The 20,124-nt window shown below is 47.9% G+C and overlaps 1 protein-coding gene across 3 annotated transcripts in view; it reads left to right on the top strand.

The window, feature by feature from the left end:
* The window catches only part of EXOC6B (exocyst complex component 6B), a 312,139-nt gene that overhangs the window by 279,248 nt on the left and 12,767 nt on the right, over window positions 1–20,124 (top strand). The window contains exon 21 of one of the 3 annotated variants that reach the window (XM_055706491.1): window positions 13,520–14,166. The exons of the other annotated variants lie outside the window; for them this stretch is intronic. Within the exon in view, the coding sequence (XP_055562466.1) occupies window positions 13,520–13,525 (6 nt within the window). The 3' untranslated portion in view covers window positions 13,526–14,166. Of the gene's footprint in view, window positions 1–13,519; window positions 14,167–20,124 lie in introns of those variants that run through there. 3 annotated transcript variants of the gene reach the window in all.

Genomic DNA, 20,124 nt, shown 5'->3' with positions numbered 1-20,124 from the left:
TGAATTGGTCAGGCAGTTGGACAAGATGACCGTTGTAGGTCCCTTCCAACCAAAATAATCTAGTCTAGTCTATGTTTACAACTGTGAAGTCTCTACTTGCCAGTTTGTATTTTAGGGAGATCAGGGATGGTGTAAGGATTGACCTTTGTAAGTATTAAATTGAATGGAGAATAACCATGTAAGCCTCATTTTCTTGAGGAACCCATCCATAAAGGGAGGAGATGGAAAGATAGGAGAGAAAAGCAGAGCAGCTTATTCACCGGATCCACATTTCATATGTTGTTGGCAGGAGAGTGGAATCGTGGGGTCAGCCCTGGGCAGGATTGGGGGCGAGGGGAAGAGGCTGAGAAGAGCCTAGGGATGCACTTGCAGTCGATGGATCGAGCCCTGAGTCTTGGAGGGGGTTTATTAACTTGAGCAATAACAAAGTTGTACCCAAAGGCGTTTTGATGTTGTGCAGACATTTACGTGAGGGTATCTGTGTTTTCTGACTGTCCTGTGTCCCTGCCAACTAAATCTGATCACCCTCTGCTGGAGTATTTTTTTCCTTTATAAATGTAGTTTGATAATGAAATAGAAACACATGGGGTTTTTTCCAAATACCATGTTAATTTAAAAAAGGCCTTTTTCATTAGACATTATATACACAAGGGCTACAGATTACAAATGCAGAAAATTAAATTGTAAACTACAGTTGAGGCCTTGGGGGGGAGAGTAATGAGAGATGCGAGCCCTCCCCTTTCCCCAACCTCCACGAGGATGCTCGCATGGAGGCAGGCTGGGGAAGACTACCTCCCTTCAAACTCTATAAACCACAAAGGATGGGTCAGATCTTTATCGGCTTTAAACTATGCTCATAGCTCCAGACTTGCTCAGTTTCCCAGAGTTAAATGGCTTTTGTACATGGATTTGAGATAAATTAGGGATTTTGCTTTTTTTTTTTTAGCTGCTGTTTCCAACTAAGCTATTACTAAAAAAAAAAAAGAAATCCATTCAGTTTCTGAGCCTAGATCTTAATTAATATTAATTATTGCAGTAAATCTGTCTCCATTTAATCCTTTCAGTGGCTGAAGTCCGTGGCTGTGGCAACAGGTCTAGGTACAGCAGCATCCTTCTCAGTTCTCTTAATAAACTGTCTGCTGCTTCTTAAGCCCCCAGGGAACCGCCTGTGCTTCCTCTCCCATGCGGTGTGTACCAGTTCCCCCGGCACACACTCCGTAATCCTCTCACCCTGATTATTTTTTTTAAATCCTGAGCTGAAGACACTCTGTGCCCTCTATTTCTTGCTTTCTCCCACAGCTGTAGCTTCTTACATTGTCTCTTCATCCTGAACCTTTTCTTTTTCTTATTTGAGATGCCCCTTGGCAGGAAGGATGCTGAATTACCCATAAGGTTGCCTGGGATATATTAGATGTTTAATATTGTCATTAGTGTCATAGAGGGATCGAGCATACCCTCAGCAGGTTTGCAGATGACACCAAGCTGAATGGTGCAGTTGACATGCCTGGGGGATGGGATGCCATCCAGAGGGACCCAGACAAGCTCAAGGAATGTGCCCATGTGAACCTCTTGAGGTTCAGCAAGGCCAAGTGCAAGGTTGTGCCCCTGCTTTGGGGCATCCCCCAGTATCTGTGCAGGCTGGGGATGAAGGGATGGAGAGCAGCCCTGCCCAGAAGGACCTGGGGTGCTGTTGGATGAGAAGCTGGGCATGACCCAGCACTGTACGCTCGCAGCCCAGAGAGCCACCCGTGCCCTGGGCTGCATCCCCTGCAGCGTGGCCGGCCGGGCGAGGGAGGGGGCTCTGCCCCTCTGCCCTGCTCTGGTGAGACCCCCCTGCAGCGCTACCTCCAGCTCGGGGGTCCTCAGCACAGGAGAGATGCGGAGCTGTTGGAGCGGGGCCAGAGGGGACCACGGGGATGGTCAGAGGCTGGAGCAGCTCTGCTGTGGGGACGGGCTGGGAGAGTTGGGGGGGTTCAGCCTGGAGAAGGGAAGGCTGCGGGGAGACCTTAGAGCACCTCCCGGTACCTAAAGGGGCTGCAAGAAAGCTGGAGAGGAGCTTTTGGTAGGACCTGTTGTGATAGGACAGGGAGTAATGGTTTTAAACTAAAAGAGGGCAGATTTAGACTAGATACAAAAGAGGCATTTTTTATGATGAGATGCTGGTACAGGCTGCTCAGAGAGGTTGAAGATGCCCCATCCCTGGAAACATTTAAGGACAGGGTGGATGGGGCTCTGAGCAACCTGATCTGGTTGAAGATGTCCATGCCCGTGACAGCGGGAATGAACTAGATGGCCTTCTAGAGGTCCCTTCCAACCCAAACCATTCTTTGATTCTATATAATATGTAATATAGTATGTAGTATAGTGTATTGTGTATAAGTATATAATATGTAATATATAATATAAAACATATAATGTATAACATATCATTATATAATATTATGTATAATCATATATAATTATATATATTATATAACATAATACAATGTAATCCTCTATCTAGTCTAATCCTTTCCAAACGACAGGAAGACCCAGGCAATCACAGCGCCTGCGAGTTTTGCCCATGCGTTTCCCCCCCCTCCTCCTCCCAACACTTTTTAAACCATCGAAAGAACTCACTGAAATTTCACGAAGGGTGGAAGGTTATTAAATTACTACAGGTTTCATGGAAATAGGATAAGAGGAGAAATCCAGCAAACGTTATCCCTACAGAGGGGCTGTGCTGAGAGCTCATGCTTTGTTACACCCAGAGAATACAGTGGGAAGGGGGTTTTAGAGATGGGCTAAGGTTCAAGCAGCGTTGGCCCGTCTTTGTATGAAAGTTGATCATTCGCAAGACATAAATTTATATAAAGCCATGCTTGCTTAATTTAGTGTTGAAAATTTGGAATTGAAACACTTGCTTAGGACTTAGGCCATGGTCTTTTTGATGAGCCCCTGGTTGACTCTGTAAATTACTTGACCCTGAAGTCCCATGTGGTCTAATTAAATTTTTTTTTTTTGGGAACTGCCAATTTTCAGCATGTCTGAAGCCATGGCTGGATTTTATTTGCTCATCTGTTTTTTTCCTGGAGCACTTTAGGGCTTAGCTCACCCACAATAACATCATCCCTATGCATGACAACGACCATGCCGCAGTATTTCCCGCGGCTTCTTTATACTCTTTGAAACTCCATTGCAGCTGCTTCTCCTGTGCGGTGTCTTCACCACCAAAGGGTTTTGCAGTGGGAACACGGACACATCCTCAAAGACTGCAGAAAACTGATATTTTTCCCCTTCAGTGATTTTCTGTGTCCCTCCAGGGTGAGAAAGCTGTGCTGCCCTGCATGGAGCAGCCATGGCTGTGAGGTTGCTTCAGGTGAGGAGGACGAGGAGGAGAAGTTCCTCTGGAGCCCTTCTGGTGGTTCCTTCCCAGGGGAACGTTGGACACAGACGCAATATTTAGCACTGCACACATCTGCGGTGAGGAGGAGGAGAATATCAAAAGCCTAAGGTTCTCTGGGCTGCTGAAAGCAGTGTTTTTTCCCTCTTGCCCATCACATCGCCTTTTTGCTTCTGCTTTAGGCGTCAGAGCAAGCCTTTGAGCAGGCAGATGATTAATAACCCATATGATTTCCATCTCCGCCGACATTTTGTTCTAAATCTTCTCAATCTACAAAGATTTTTTTTTTCTTTTCATTTTTACTGAACTCAGTAGCCCTGTAGATTGGTTGTACGATCAGCTCTTAAGATGTGCTTTCTTTCAAGCAGGGCTGGGGTTTTCGGGAGGCTTTGCTGTCTTCTCTGGGGCTGGCAGAGGGTGCAGGTGGACAGAGGTGTTACTTGTCTGTTGGTGGAGTACAGCGATATGCAGGAAGTCACGGATTCACAGACTAAATAAGTGATAAGATGTCATGAAAAATTTGTATTTGAGCACGAGGAAAGTTCAGCACGTGCCATAAGCTTGCTGGGCTTTTATTTATTTTTAATATTTTCTTTCTTTTTGAATTCACTGAGTAATTTATTCATGCTTCTGTCTCGGGAGACTGGGGGGGGGGGGGGGGGGCGTTCTGGGCCGTTCAGAAAACAAGCCCTTTTTAAAGAATAAAGAGTATCAGACACAGCCAGTGGTTCAGAGGGGAAAATCTCAAAGCAAGGAAGAAATGTGGGAGAAAGCATTAAGGCAGGAATGAAAAATGAGGCTCAAGAGAGGCTTGTTAGCAGCAGAGAGGGATGAGCAACAGCACGTGAACAGGAATTTCTCTGCGGAGTTTTGACATTGCATGAAGGTTTCAGGGGTGCAAGTAGCGCCGTGTACCCAACTTGTCCTGGGGTTGTACCTCTGGGTTGTCTTTGCTGGATCTGCTGTAGGCGAGGGTGAATTGTGATAGGGATGGATCCTGCTCTTCATGTATGATTTACAGCAAAGCTCTGGGGAGACAGCAACTGCAGACTCCAGGCTGGTTCTCCAAAACTACGAAGTTCACCAGAGGGTGAGAGCAATCCTGCTGAGTGGAAATTGTAGTATCGCTGGCAACTGGAAATGAAACCCTGCATGCGATTGCCTCCGGGGATGTACGAGTAATTCTATCCCATATGGATCAAGAGATGGGAAGAGGTTGGGTGTAGAGACAGCCAGGCAGACTCTTCTTTCTGACTGTAAATTTTCAGGTTAAGAGGCCTCTTTGCCTTTTCTGTTGCAATGTGCTTATATCCCGTTCTCTCCTTTTGTCTAAATTTTTTGATATTCATGTATTGCCTTTGATAGGGTCACTTAGGCGTCCTCTGGCTTTGATGAATACCCTGTCAGTGATTTATTTCCTTCCCATAATAACAGCATCAGCATTCCTTCCCATTCCTTTTCCAAACCCTTTTTCTTATTACCACTCAGTGCTTTAACTGCACGGTGCCTTCTGCCGTGGGTGCAATCAGCGTGGTTGCAGGTGGAAGTTTCTGCTGGAAATAACTGTCTCCTGAAAGAGTTGGGCTGAAGATGGGTGAGGACATCAGCTTCCTCTTCTGCAAATAGCACACAAACCCAGTTAAATTATTTTCGCGTTGATCAGCTCTTCGTAAGTACTCAGCTGCAGAATTTCTTTCCTTCTGGACCCAAAGCTTTGCAGTTCTTGGGAAGTATTAAAATATCCCGTCCACCCACAACAGAAGCCTGCACTTGCAAACATCTCTGTCTGCCAGTGGGAAACCTTGTGCCGGTATTTGCTTGGGAAATGAGCTGCTCAGTGGCTTGGACATGTCCTTGGGATGACATATGGCTCTTGTGAAGTTCCTCCTGTTGAGGAAGAAGTAGAGGTTATCAGTGTTGATTTAGGGGAATAAAAAGTCTTTTGAATCCCTGATAGAAGTTATTGTGAGATATGTAACTGTGATAACTTACTATCACACTGATGCCGCTTTGCTGGTGGTTTTTCTGGGTAAGCTTGAATGGAGGACAAGAACCATCTGCTGCCCTTCCAGCAGTGTCTCCTGGGCACTGAAAGGGCTGGGATCGCTCTTTTCTTGTGATTGTCAAGAGATTGGAAAGGACAGTATTAGTGCCACCAGAAGTTTCTCTTCTCTGGGCAGCAACCCTTAGAACAGAGTTGAGACTTCAAAATATCGTGGGGCTTCTGAATCCAGATTTTGTCATCCTAATAATGGGGAGAGTGTGGCTTGGACTGGCAGATGGAAAGCGTGTGTGGGACTTGCGGTTCTTTGATATTTTTGCCATAGATTTTGCTGTGCACTATCTCAGCTCCCTTTTCTGCAGAACAGCTTCCACCCTGGCTGTAACATTAGTCTAGCTTTTGTATTTCTTTAATTTTTTTTTTTTTTTTTTTGCTAACAATGACCTCAGCTGTTTGTTTAAGGAGTTCATAACCCTGTAAAAATGTTACAGCAACCGAAAGGAAGTTTTCAAGAAACCCTTTGGTCAGAGCCTCTGGCATTGATCCGCTGGGCTTCTGCTTTATGTTCCTATCAAACAATAATAAAATTAAAAAGAAAGGAGAAAGTAAACAGTTTGGTGTAAATAAAGACAAATTCGTCGTTTTATCCTTCCGTCGCTGTTGGAGGGCAGGAAGGGGCGAGCAGGCGGCTTGGCCCAGCTGCCTGCTCCTGCCTGCTGGGCTGGGCGGGCGGCAGCAATGGGGCAGCAAAGCGGCGAAGGAAATGCCCGTACCTATGGGTGAGCCCTGGTGTCTGAGAAACCTCAGGAGAAAGGAACACTTTCAATAGAAGGAAATCACACAGCGTGGTGTTGTATAGTACCAGCACCTGGCTGAGGCAGCCCCATCGTTTTGGGCTGAAATTGCCCAGGAAAGGGATGCTTGGCTTCAAAGTGAAGGTGCTGAGGCTGGACTTAGAGCTGAGCCCTGTTTAGTTTGGGCTTGAATGCACTGACATCATGGGAGCTGGGCAAATTCTTGAGGGTCCTGCTGGTTTTGAAGGGTTTTCACCACCTATGGCCACTGAAATAGTTGGGAGATGATGGGTCTGTCAGACCTGGAACCAGAAGTCTGGTGCCGAGATCTGGATGACAGTTCCTCAAGCAGATGCGGGTTCCAGTATGAGTTTTTATCTGCTTTGGCAAATCCCCCTCTTCTGAAATTACTTGTACATGAAATTACTCTGCTATTGTTTTCATTTTCTATCTTACAGTTCCCCCTTTTTTCTTGTTTTCCTTTTTTCTTTTTTCCTTTTTCTTTTTAGTTTTTCTTTTTTCTTTTTCTTTTTTTTTCTTTTTATCTCTTCCTTTTTCTTTTTTTTTTTCGATTTCATTTTTTCTCCTTTTTTTCCCCCCTTCTGTGTTTACTTCAGACTCACCAGAGCAGTTTTCTCCTGCCACATCTAAAATATCGCAAAGTTTTGCAAAAAAGATCTGCCTTTGAGATGCTGTTGATCAGTGGGACTGGGGGAGCATCAGGTTTGGGCAACACACCATGCAACCTGTCCTTAAATAGGACAGTGCCTTTTGGGATCCTAGCTCAGCCACTGGGAACCACTTGTACCCCAAACCCTCTCCTTGCAGCCCTAAAAGTATGCTTAAAGAGCAGATTTAACCCCAAAAGGGACATTCTGCTATTTTTTCCAGCCCTTCGCAAAGCCTCGTACCGCCTCCCCATCACCGTCCTGGCCACGGGTGTCAAATTCCCCGCTCCACGGGGACCTCGCCGTTGTCTGCTATCACCTTTTTTCCCCACGAATTGCTTTCTAATAGGGCGATAACTCTGCGTGCACATCGTAAAACATCTCTTTGCAGGATTTATACCCTCGATGTCAGCGCAAAGGGGATTTCGCAGCAGCGGTGTCTCTCTTTTCTCTCCTAACCCAGCTCTTGGCATCCGAAATCTGCCTTTGTTTATACCTTTTCAGGGCTGTGACAATAAGTGCAAGGCCATCCAGAGGTTAGTGTGACAGCGCGTAAGGAAAAGCCTTTGCTTTTGTTTTCAGATTCCTCCAAAGGTTGGGGTGTTTTTTTTCATCTCCAACAAATAGCCATAAATCCTGCTGGGTCTCACTGTGCCCAGGGCTGCCCGGCTGCAGCGCAAGCCCGGCAGATGCAATAGCAGGATGAAATGCTGCTTCACTTGGCATCCCTCCTGATGCTCAGCCTCGTCATCTCATCGTACTTAGTTACAGGAGAGTGTGCCCTGCAAGGTTTTAGGGTTTTAATTAATTGGAAGCTTGACTTGGTCACCCTGGGTATTTTCAGGAGGTTTTTCAGGATGCCAGAAACAAGCGTTGCATGCTCTCTGCACAAGAACACTGTATTTTTTTTCCTCCTACACATTACTTTCCTGCAAATTTGAAGTTCCCACCTGGTGGTTTGCACCCACCAAAAATGGAACAAGTTCAAATAATTCCAGTATTTTCTCAATAGGAAAGAGTTTCTGTCGGATGAAAGGTTGCTGGCCAGACTCCCAAACAAACCTGACAGGAGTGTGAATTTTAAATCCTCCTCTTTTAACTCTTCCTGAAAGCACTTTTTTTGGGGCTCGCCTGAAAGTCTAGAGCATGCAACCCCCCAAAAAGCATCAAGTCACCCAGTGCCATTAGCTGAAGCCCAGCAATTTTGTGGCTTTGGCATCTACAGGATGCTAATCAGAGTTCCTGAGGGCAGTTTGGTGCTATCCACTCAACCAAAAAAGAGACTTTTTTACAGTGTGGATGGAAAATACAAGGTGAAATAGTGGACTTCAGTTTTTATGTTCTCCATGGTAATTTATTAGTCTCTACAAGCCAAAGAAATACAATTATTTTTTTCCCAAAGTCAGGCATTACCAAATTCACTGATTTCTAACCTTCTGCAAAGTTGTTTTATTTCTGTGTTTGCTTTTAACCAAATGTTTCCTACCAGTCTTGTCTTCACAGCTGTTTTAAATATCCATTTGCTTGTGCGTCTGCCTCTCTGTAGAATACACTAAATGGCTCTAAATGGCTCTTGCTGTTTTCCAAACACTATTTCAGACTCTGGAAATATATATCCTGTGGCCTTATAAAAATACTTATAATCAGCCACCCAAATTGCCAGGTTATTTCATGGGCCAAATTAGTTTTGCAGGTGATGCCACTAGATAGGGGGAACGACGACACTTTTCGGGAGGACATCTCTGGGAGTCGGTGTCTTTGCAAACCCGAGCAAACCTTTGTGGTGGGAGCTGGCAGCATCTGAGGCCACCTCCTCCATTGTCTCACCCCTGCCCTCTCCATCCCCTGCCTTGGGCAGAGACCCCTGTGTCATCGGTTTCTTCTGCAGTGATGCTGGATCCGTCCTCTTCGGGCAGGCCCCTGCAAGCTGTGCTGGGGTAAGTCTCTGCACCTCGAACCCTGGGCTCAGCGTTGGGCCCCTCACGGCCAGACAGACACTGAGGGGCTGGAGCGTGTCCAGAGCTGGGCAGGGGCTGGGGCACCAGCCTGGGGGGGGCGGGGGGGTCAGCCTGGAGAGAAGGGGGCTGGGGGGGACCCGGTGGCTCTGCAACGGCCTGGCAGGAGGCTGTAGCCAGGGGGGTCGGTCTCTGCTCCCCAGGAACCAGCGACAGGACGAGAGCAAACAGCCTCACGTTGCGCCAGGGGAGGGTGAGATTGGGTGTGAGGGAACATTCTGCACCGAGAGGGCTGGCAGGCGCTGGCACAGGCTGCCCGGGGATGGGGGTGTCATCATCCCTGGGGGTGTTCAAAAACCATGTGGCTGTAGTGCTTGGGGACATGGTTCAGTGGTGGCCTTGGCAGTGCTGGTTAATGGTTGGACTGGCTGATCTTAAAGGTCTTTTCTGACCTAAACCATTCTGTGATTCTCCTGCGAGGCTGGTGTAGGAACCAAGGCAGAGAGGAGCCATGAGGACAGCAAATGGGGGAAAAAATGCCCATTTTGCTTAAAATGTTTCCCTAATGCTGCAGTACAGGCAATTTTTGGGCCCCCCTGCCCACCAAGCTCCCCCTTTTCTATCTGCTGGGACAAGGACATTTTTCTGGGTGCGGACCAAACCCATGGCAAGTAAAGGATGGGAGGCACAAAGCCCTGTGTTGGTGCCTCCATCACCCACCCATCCCAAAACCCCAGCTTCTGTTGTGTTCCTCAGATAATCCAAGATGTGTTCCCCTCTGCAAAGATTTTATTTTTATTTTCTATTTATTCCCATGTGCCACCCTGTCTGGAGGAGCCTGCTGTCTGGTGGCTTTCTCTTTCACCTTGAGCACCCTGAAGAACTTCATGTCACCTCCAAATGATGCTGCTTACCTCCTCAGCCCCTGCTCCTAATGTACATTAAAGAGGTCTGTAATTAGGAAAGTGGCATGTTTCCAGCCTTGCAAGCAGAAAAAGGCCATTTATCTAGCGAAGCAGCAGCAGAGCCAGCGCTGGAACTGCGTGGTCCCTGCTCCGAGCCTGGACCACCCGCAGGTACCTCAGCTGCCCTCCTGCATCCCACAGGTGTTTGAATCCTTGAAGTAAGCAAGCCCAATCTTTTTATTTCCTATATAGAAAAACCAAAGAAGTAATTCCAGGTCTGAGCCTGCCTCCTGCAAAGCCAGGCAAGGGCACTGCAGTGTGTTTTCTGTTTACAGTAGAGCTTAAAGAAATAAGCATCAGTTACATAGGGGGAAAAATGAGAACACAGTCAAATTGGACCCCAGGGCAAGGCTCACTGAGAACAATAGATCTGCTAAACAAAACCGCTGAGGATAAGGAGGAAGTTATCATGAAAAGCAGGGGATATATTAGTTTAGTTTTGAGTGTGGTTTTTTTTTTTAAAAAAAAAAAAAAAGGAAGGTATTTCAAGCACTTGAACTTGAGCATATCTATTTCGCCGCCCAGACACTCTCCCCTCGACCAGCCGAGTGACCTCTGCGGCAGGAATTGCCGCCGCCAGCACGGATGCTGAGCTCTCCCTTTCCCTACGTGTCAGCTGGGAGATGAAGAGGCAGCTGCCTCTGCCTCCCATCACACGTGTGTCTTGAAAATAAATGGCAGGATGGCGATGGGCTGCAGTGCTTTGCGTGAAAAGGGCAGCCAGAGTTTAGGAGGCCATGGCCTAAGAAAGGTTTCCTGCTGGGTGAAAGGACTGCCGGACCCGTTATTGCGCCTTGTTGCTTTTCTTATTGCTTTTTCTTGGGTCTTTTGAGCAGAAAGCCGTACAAGCCCTCCACGGGTCATCTTTGCTCGCAGAGGTACCTGGAGCCTCTTGCTCCTGCGGGAGCTGCTGCAGAGCCTGTATGCAACTCATTGCATGCAGAGGAGTGGGGGACAGCACAGATCTATCTCCTTCCTCTGCCCTCAGATAGCTGCTTCTCCATCTCCTGACCGTGCCGGTGCACACCAGGCCGGTTCCCAGCGGCTCCCAGCGTTTCCATCGCTCCCCCTGCCTCAGGACGATGGGAGGAAGCGCGCCGATAATGCTCATTAAATTTATAGCTGCGTTGTGCTGTAATGTTTAATCAAGGTTACGTGACTGTGCTGCCGCACAGGGTACAAGTTCAATGCAAGGTGAATCTTGTCTGAGATAATCTGAAAGTTCATTTGGAGGTGAAGGCAGCGGCAGCTTCTCAGAGACTGGCTGGGGTTAGCAGGAGGTCACCTCTTTTTTTTTTTTTTTTAATCCCCTTTTTTAATGTGTAAACAAAAGAAAAATGCAACTTTGCAGAGGACTTGGCATCAGCTGAGCAACAGGAAAAATAATTGTGGCATGCTGGCCCCATGGTGAGGTTTGGTACCCAGCAAGTGCCGGGCTGCAGGGCTCGGGGAAGGTGATGCTGGTGCCTTTAGGGACGGCAGGAGGGGTTTAATTCAAATGTCATTGCTTTTGTGTTCCATGGAAATGTGGAACCCTAATTGCTAAGTTCAGAAAGACTTCGCTGGTTCACCTGTCCCTGCTCCCCACTGCTGGTGGGAAGCCCTGATGGGAAAAACACTACGCAGTGCCCCTCACTGAGGTATCTGGGCATCACGTCCTGGCTACTGTTGGCACCAAGTGGGCTGTATTTGTCTGAGAACATGGCTCTGTGGTCTTCTGGGCAGACCCTGATCTCTGCAGGTACCTAGGTTTGCTGCTGAACTGTCAGCAGATAGGGAGCATTAATCCCTCCTGGCCCAAAAACTTTCTGGCTGCAAATACCTTCTCTGTTGATTAACGGAACATTTTCCCCTGGAAAGGTGGCATTTAAATTGTTTGGGTTTTTTTTTTTCCCTCTGATACTATAGGGTCAATGACGGAGGTGGTTTGCCTATAGGCTTATCTGGAGGACTGTGTGCTTTTCTCCCCTCTCAACCCACCTCCCTGCGTTTCAGGGTTTTTCTGGGTTTTTTTGTGTTCTTGTTAACTCTTCTCCTCCCTTTGTAAAGCATGCTGACCTGCTGCTGAGATATGGGGATTCTCCATGTTATTTCTTAACGTTTTCTTCGTAACCACTCATTTTGAAGTGTGGGTCAGACAGGGCAAGTCAGAGAGATGCATGAGGTGCTGTGCACCCAGACTATAGCCACAGAGAAGGTATTTCTGTGTACGAGGGGTACCTGAACACACGGTGCTGTCATCTCCCATCCACGGAGCAGAGGGTCTTTTCCCATTAGCAAATCCAGCTTCTCCTCCCTGTAATAGCTTCAAAAATGCTTCCGAGAGTAATTATCTACAAGCTGAGCACTTTCCAAGTGTTGCATCCCAAATTTAGCCCCCGTAACCTCAGATGCTGACCCCAAGTGTTTAGCCAGTCTCCATCCTTGCTGGGCAGAGCAATGGGTGCACCTCCCGGCTGTGCCCACCAAAGATCTGAGCCAGAGAGGCTACTGGGGAGGTGGGGGATGCTTCTAAAGGAGACATCTTTGCTTCCAGAATGAATCCGCCTTTGTGATGGTTAAATGGAAACGCAAAGTGTTATTCAATAGCGGTCCCTGGAGAATGGTCTTCCGAGGCTCTTTCATTTCTTTTGGCTGCTGCCCAGTATTGTCTCTTTGTTTTTTGCAGATTGTAGGATCTGGAGGGTAGAAATACGGTAGTCTTCTTTGGGCGGAAAGCACCATGCAAGCCTGTGAACCTGTGTGGAGAATTTGATGAGTCTAAATAATTATTTTTATGAGCGCAATTTGGCTACTAAATCCAGCAGGCAGAGCTTCCTTTTGTTCTTTTGGCCATTCATAAAATCCCCTGTCTGGGCAGTTATTGCTGGAACCAACTGATTTTATTTGAAACATTGAAATCCCAGTGGTTTTGTACCAAATAATTTTCATGCCTTGGTTTTTTTGGTTTTTCTTTTTCAAGCAGCATTGCACAGTGCATTGCCATGGTCAGAGAAACTTGGGATTTCCCTAGAATTCAGTTTAGCCTTCCCTGCAGGCAGGCTTCCAGAGAATGACTAAAGCCACGATCCTGCACCATCAAAGTCAGTAGGAGTGTGAACGAAGCTGGTAGGGACTTTCCAGCCATCTTCAGGACTGTCACCGTAACACGATATGCTAATCCTTGGCATCCACGCCCTTTGCTCTTGGGCTGCTTTGCATCACTTCTCTTGAAGCCGACAACCTTTCATGGCTCCTTCGTGTGGTTTCGTGTTGCAGGCTGGGAGGATAAGGTGGATTCCTCAAAGCCATATTTAACCCAAAAGGGAGTTTTTTGTTGTAAGCCGGAAGTGAGCTACAATCAGAAAGGCAATATTTTGGGGGTAAAATCGTGTTTGTTAAGATTTTAATGAGACCCTTGGAATAAATATCTTCTGAAAGAGTAGAGAAGTCAACCCATGTAATTACAGTGTTATTTCAAAGCAGGTGGAAAGCTAGAGGTTTTCCTCCTAATAAACGATGAACATTTGCAGATGGGAAAACAGAAGACCTTCTGCACACACAAGGCAGGCAGAAAACTTTCTGGAGACCTTACCTGGAAATCTGATGTAAGAAACACAAAAACCTATAAACAGGAAATAATAGGAATCTGAAAATAATCCAGACTGGACAGATTAGGGATTTGCTGGCCTCAGACCTTTCTCCGTTACATACTGTCCCATCTACCGTGAATCTTAACAGATCTTTCTCGTTTTTTCTGTTTCACCTCTGCAGATATAAGTAAACAGAGAAAAGAAGAAAAGATAAAGTTGCTGCCTTAACTTGCAAAATCAGTCCAGTTAAAATGCGAGATGTGGAACTTGGATTCAGTTCTCCTCCCTCCAGCGTGAGTGTTCAGGAGGAAGGACAGCCCTGGGTGGGATGTCAGCCCAGGAGACCTGGAGGGCTCATGTGAGCCTAGGGTTAGTGTGCCTTACAGAGAGGTCCAAGCAGGCTGGACAGCACTCTGATCTGCAGTAACTCCTAGAAATCCATCTCTCTCTTGCAGGCAGGTCTGGTAAGCACCTAAAATAAGAATAACCTTCCCTGTGCTCCATGCATGAAGATCCCTTGGCTTGTGCATCACGTTGGCTTGTGCATCACGTTGGCTTGTGCAACATCAGGTTACTGTGGGTGCTGTCCACCCCCTCACACAAAGTACACTCAGTACGTAGAGCAGATCTTAGTTTCCAGTGAAACTCATGACAAATCTGCTCCTGCTTTCACTTAGTCCACAATTTTACCCTCTGTGTCTTTCACAAGTGAACAAACAGGCACGATGTTCCAGTTCCTGGTGCCTTTTCTTCTCAGTATTGTCCAAACCCACGTCTCCCCGTGGGTTAGAGTATTTCTTTCTCTTGCGGTATTATGTTCCCATGAGGCATAATTGAAACCTCACCAAAATAAATTATTTTGGATGTACTTGTCTGTGGTTGCTGATGTTGGAAACTCTTTGGGCTTTTGTGCTCCCTAACAATTACCCGCTGGCTGGTGGTAGGGGCTGTTCAACCAGTGGTGGGGTTGGGTTGTGGGCAAGCTTAGGCGTGGGCAAGCTTAGGCATGGGCAAACTGGGAATTGGCATTGGTTTGAATTCAGTAGTTCCATGTGTTTTTATGGAGGTGCCCAGCAGGACCAGGTCTTACCTGGGTGGTTTCTGGTCCCACTGGAAGTGTCTTGTCCCTTCATACAGGTAGGTTTAGGTGGGATGATAGTAGAACCCATGCTGCTTTCCTCTGAACCTCTTGTCACTTTTATCCAAGGAGCTGTGGTGTTAAATCAGTTAAATGAGGTTTTTAATGAAAAGATATCAGTAGGTTTGTAAGCTAACAGTGTTATCTCTTGTGAATTGAAGCACGGCTGGTTTGTACAAGGTGTCAAGTTGAAAGCTGTTCATTCTGCATGATGTCCGCAACACAGACTGGGGAAGAAGTGCATCAGACTTAGGGGTTATAAGGATGGCGAGGGACAATAAAGCTTTTTAGAGCTGGGTTCAGATTAATTCTGAAAATATGACCTCCTCCTACCCCCAGAAAGCGAGAGCAGTTGCTTGTGATTGTGACCCTTGGCAGGTTTCAGGGTAGGAGTGCTACCTCCAGCTGGGAAGCCACCAAATCCAACTTAATTAACACTTCTCTGCACCCTGGCACCCAGGGGATGTAAAGCTCATCATGAAAACCTGACCATAACCGTGTGGCATAGCTGTCCCTTCCACGTTGATCTGAACCTCCCCCAGAAACCAATGGCAAGGAAGATCTCATGCACCCACTGTTGGCACCAGCTAGGCTTCTCCAGACGCCTGACTGTCTCTGCTTTTAAGTCACAGCAAGTAAACTCTAATTCCCTTAGCTTGGTTGGGTGTGAGAAACCCAGGATAATTGCATTTAAATTTGTTGAAACAGGTTGCGAGATTTGCCAGCTAATGGTCTTGAGTCGCCTTTCCCTTTTCATCCTTCAGTGTGTGTGTGCACGTGTGCTGATGGTGTTTGTTCTGTTTTTTTTTAATAGCAGTTGGTGCTTTACAGGAGGCATGTCAGGCAGGAACACCTTGCAGCCCTGATCTGGCCAGCTCCAGCGTGTGGTACCTGAGCACCACAGATAGTCAACAACTCCTAGTAGAGAAGAGCCTGTCTCCTGCTGTGCATGTGGTTGGAGGAAAAAGAACTAAAAGGGTAATTACTAGGTGCAGGGACACAAGAATTCCCTATTTTGGGCTTTTATGGAAGGGAAGGTTTAGTTCTTTACGGAATGTTTCCCCTCATGCCACCTCGTCACTGGTGGATCTGCTGATGCTCTGTTGGTGTTGGCAGAGGGAAGGCCTGTTCAAGCCATCTTGATGCTCTCTTTTGTCGCTGGGAGTAAATATCATGGTGGATAAGAGAAGGGATGTTTGTTTCTAGGATAGCCTCACAGAACTATAGAGCAGCCCAGGTTAGGAGGAACCCTAGAAGATCATCTGGTCCAACCTTTTGTGGGAAAAGAAGCCTAGATGAGCTGATCTAGCACCTGTCCCATAGTCTCTTGAAAACCTCCAGCAATGGTGACTCTATGACATCCCTGGAGAAGTGGTTCCAGTGAAAAATTATTCTTACAGTAAGAAATTTCTTTCTTATACTGAGATGAAACCTCTCCCATTGGAGATGTTACCCTTTGTCTTCTCCATGTGGTTCCTTGTGAAGAGGGAGCCTTCATCCTCCTTGCAGCCACCCTTTAAGTACTGGAGTACTGCAATGAGGATCCCCTGAGCCTTCACTTCCGCAGGAAGAGATCTAGACCTTGAAATAAAGTGAGAGTTAGTCTTCAGGATGGTTTCTCCTTTCACCATCCAGTTACTGTGTAGCCACGAGGCTTTTGTGCCAGACTGCATCTAGTGAGGGCTCTTTTATAAATACTGATAGTCTATTTGTGATTTTGGCTCTGCAAAGTCAGGATGTTAAAAGCAAAAGGGCTAGGGCATGAGGGAAGACACAGACATGATTGCAGGGGTGGTGGTGGCTGTTTTGACTTTAACAGGACCAAGGCACATGGCTCTTAGGCAAGTGAATCCCTTTGGCAGGGACTGAAAAAAGCAGAAAGTTTGCTTGCTGGGGAGCAGGAAGATGTGGTTTCCATTTCTGGCTGGACTGCAGGCTGCATTCATGTCTTGGAGCAGCTCCAGTTGTGAACCATTGCTCTTCGCTTTTAATTTGGATATGTTTTGCTTCAGTGGATGTAACATCGTGTCTGGTGTGGTGGCGATTCTGTCCTGGGAAGCTCATCACTCTGCTAACAGGGGATGATCATGCTCCTCTCCCAGTAGAGTTGCCCATGAGCCCAGAGCATTTGGTGCATCGCAAGTGATGGTTTCCTGCAGGTCAAAAACATTTGGGTTCAACTCCCTGTTCATGGATGCGCAGAGTGGTGCTGCATCAGCTCAGAAGAGGCAAAAGCAAAAAACAGAAGAGCCAGATGTTGAATGAAGACAGGGAATTCAGGAATTTTCATCTGTCATGCAATACCACTTGACCTTCGTATCTTAGGCTTGAGGAGGGGAGGAGAAGTCTCTAGGGCCGAGAGGATCCTGTATCTAGAGCTATTCCTGCAACATCATCCTGACTTCTCAGAGATAGGACAAGGGGGTTTATTTTCATCCTAGAAAACACAGGTCTCCTTTTCTGGCCATCTTATCCCTAGCCACCGCGTATCACCTACCAGGTTTGTGCAGAGCCCACTATGACACTGGTGCAAGCGTGCAGATGTTAGTGCTTTCTTTGATCTTGTTCCAGGGGTGCTGGCAGAGCTTACAGTCTGTGTTTTAAATCAGTTTGGATTCACATTACATGATTTCTGGCTTGGCTTAATGAATTTTATCCAGATTCAGTGCTCTTATCTCATTCTGTCCCACTTTGCTGTGCGTCTGGAAGGAGAAGTTTGCAGTTGCTGCAATGTCCCCATTTACCTTTCCTACCAGCATGCAATGAAGTTGCAACCATCCTTTCCCTGTATTTGATGGGAGGAGCGTAAAAACATGGCTCTGCTCTGAAAAAAGTAATATTTTTGAAGAGTCTGAGATGGTGGTATTACAGGGGGAGTGAAAAGTAAGTGTTTTTTGATGTAGAATGAAGGGAAATGGGGAGAAAGTGCTTCTCAGCCCCTGCCATGGGGATTCTGGGGCAGGACTGGGAACTGGTTCCCAGTTTAATTCTTTCTTTCGAGCATTACCCTTTCTTGAATCACCATTTGGGTGAAAGTTCATGTATGTGTATAAATACAAATATTATTTTTTTTAGTATCTTTCTTTTGGCAGCATATTCACAGCATTCTCAGTTTCTTTTATTCTATTTTATAAATATGTGCATGAACCTCTCCCTGCTCTCACAGCAAGATGCTTCTGGTGGTGCGGGAAGCTGCAGGTTCGCAACCCTGCTCTGTGCGCACAGCACGGCTGCAGATTTCTGAGCTTATTCCACTTTCGTATCGTCATGGTAAAAGCTCCTCTTTTTGTCGTCTCGTTCACCCCCCCTCCCCGCTACTTTTCCTTTCCCCACAGCGTATGTGCTGTCGAGTTTGATTTATAGCCTTGAAAAGGAGACTCTAGTTTGAAGAATTAATGGTATTTGCATATTTTATTTGGAATCTCCCCCGGCAGGCCCGCTGCAGCCCAGCACCGCTGCGCAGGCGGGTTTTTCCTTGCCTTTTTTTTTTTTTTTTCGGTCATTCAGATTTAGCAGCAGAGGTGAAAAGTTTAAACAGTAAAACCAATAAAACCACATTTATGTGACAGATAAATTGTTTTGAGACAGCTTGCCCTGAGATGTCAGGTTTCCTCCTGCCAGACCTCTCTGCTACAGAGCACGACCCAAGGCAGAGCCCTGTGAGCACCGGCAATGCCAAGCACTGTGCCAAAGGTGCCGGCCCCAGCAATCCTCGGACCTGCCGTGCTGGCAAGATGGATGTGGGCAAACAGTTGTAAAATACACAGGCTATCCGTCACTGTCGTGAGCCAGCTGGGGGGAGCCTGGCTCTTCCCAGCGCTCGGGGAAGGTCCAGCCTGGGGTGGGAGCGCATGTGGGATGGGGCGTCTTTAGAATCATAGAATCATTCTGGTTGGAAAAGACCCTTAAGATCAGCCAGTCCAACCATTAACCAGCACTGCCAAGGCCACCACTGAACCATGTCCCCAAGCACCACAGCCACATGGTTTTTGAACACCCCCAGGGATGATGACACCCCCGTCCCCGGGCAGCCTGTGCCAGCGCCTGCCAGCCCTCTCCGTGCAGAATGTTCCCTCACACCCAATCTCACCCTCCCCTGGCGCAACGTGAGGCCGTTTGCTCTCGTCCTGTCGCTGGTTCCTGGGGAGCAGAGACCGACCCCCCTGGCTACAGCCTCCTGCCAGGCCGTTGCAGAGCCACCGGGTCCCCCCCAGCCCCCTTCTCTCCAGGCTGACCCCCCCGCCCCCCCAGGCTGGTGCCCCAGCCCCTGCCCCAGCCCCTGCCCGGCTCTGGACACGCTCCAGCCCCTCAGTGTCTGTCTGGCCGTGAGGGGCCCAACGCTGAGCCCAGGCCCCGCGGGGCGGCCCCACCAGTGCCCAGGGCAGGGGGACGGGCGCTGCCCCGGCCCTGCCGGCCACACCGTTTCGGACACCGGCCGGGACGCTGCTGGCCTCCTGGGCCACCTGGGCACGCTGGGGGCTCATGCCCAGCCGCTGCCGACCAATATCACCAGATCACTGGGGTTTCACTCATGTGCTTATTGCACTCAGTGATGTGTGCAGGTGGAGCTACCTGAATGGCATGATGATGAGAGTAAAGAATTCATAGAATCACAGCATGGTATGGGTTGGAAGGGACCTTAAAGCCCATCCAGTCCCACCCCTGCCATGGGCAGGGACACCTCCCACCAGCCCAGGTTGCTCCAAGCCCCATCCAGCCTGGCCTGGGACACTGCCAGGGATGGGGCATCCACAGCTGCTCTGGGCAGCCTGTGCCAGCGCCTCGCCACCCTCACAGGGAAGAATTTCTTCCTAATATCTAACCTAAATCTACCCTTTTTCAGTTTAAAACCATTGTCCTATGTCCTGTTACTAATGGGCAAATAAAAAGTCTGTCCTTATCTTTCATATAAGCCCCCTTTCTATACTGAAAGGGCACAATAAGGTCTCCCTGCAGCCTTTTCTTCTCCAGGCTGAGCACCCCCAACTCTCCCAGCCTGTCTCTGTGGCAGAGCTGCTCCAGCTTCTGACCATCTCCGTGACCTTCTTTGGACCTGCTCCAACAATTCCATAAAGTATTTCACCTCGACCGCCCCTTCAGGCTGGTGCCAGTGTGGTGGAAGGTGTGGTGGTGCATCTTCCACACCAGCAAAGCCCAGCAGCCTCATGCGGGAGAGCAACGTTGCTTCAGCCCAGCTGAGTTTTGGTGAGCTGGAGCAGAGCTGAAGGAAAGCTGTGGGATGGGGGTGGCCGTCATGCCAGGGATCGTGTACGTGTCGTCTGGCCCTGGTTGAAATGGCAAGCGTTGGCTCGGGCTCCTGAGATGGAGAGCAAGAGCTGAGCTGCCCTAGATGGCCATTCATCTGTTTTTTGCTTTAGAATCTCCCCATGCTGGATTAGGCACACTCTTTCAACGTGCATGGAAGGTTTCTCCAAGCCCTCTCGTTACCCATCCTCTGAGCTCCTGCACGGCTCCCTGAGCCTCTGCTGTCCTCTGTAGCTTCCTGTTTATAACACCTCCCAATGTTTTTCATTTCATCTTCTCCTAACCCACTTCTAATCTTCATCTTTGTTATTTCGGTTCTTCTTTTGTCCCTTTCTCCTGAGGCATTATTTCCACTCCTTGTGGATGGCTACCTGGCCCCTCGA

Source organism: Falco cherrug, chromosome 1 (assembly GCF_023634085.1).
Source record: "Falco cherrug isolate bFalChe1 chromosome 1, bFalChe1.pri, whole genome shotgun sequence".
Taxonomy (NCBI): domain Eukaryota; kingdom Metazoa; phylum Chordata; class Aves; order Falconiformes; family Falconidae; genus Falco; species Falco cherrug.
This window is presented reverse-complemented; position numbering and strand designations above follow the sequence as displayed.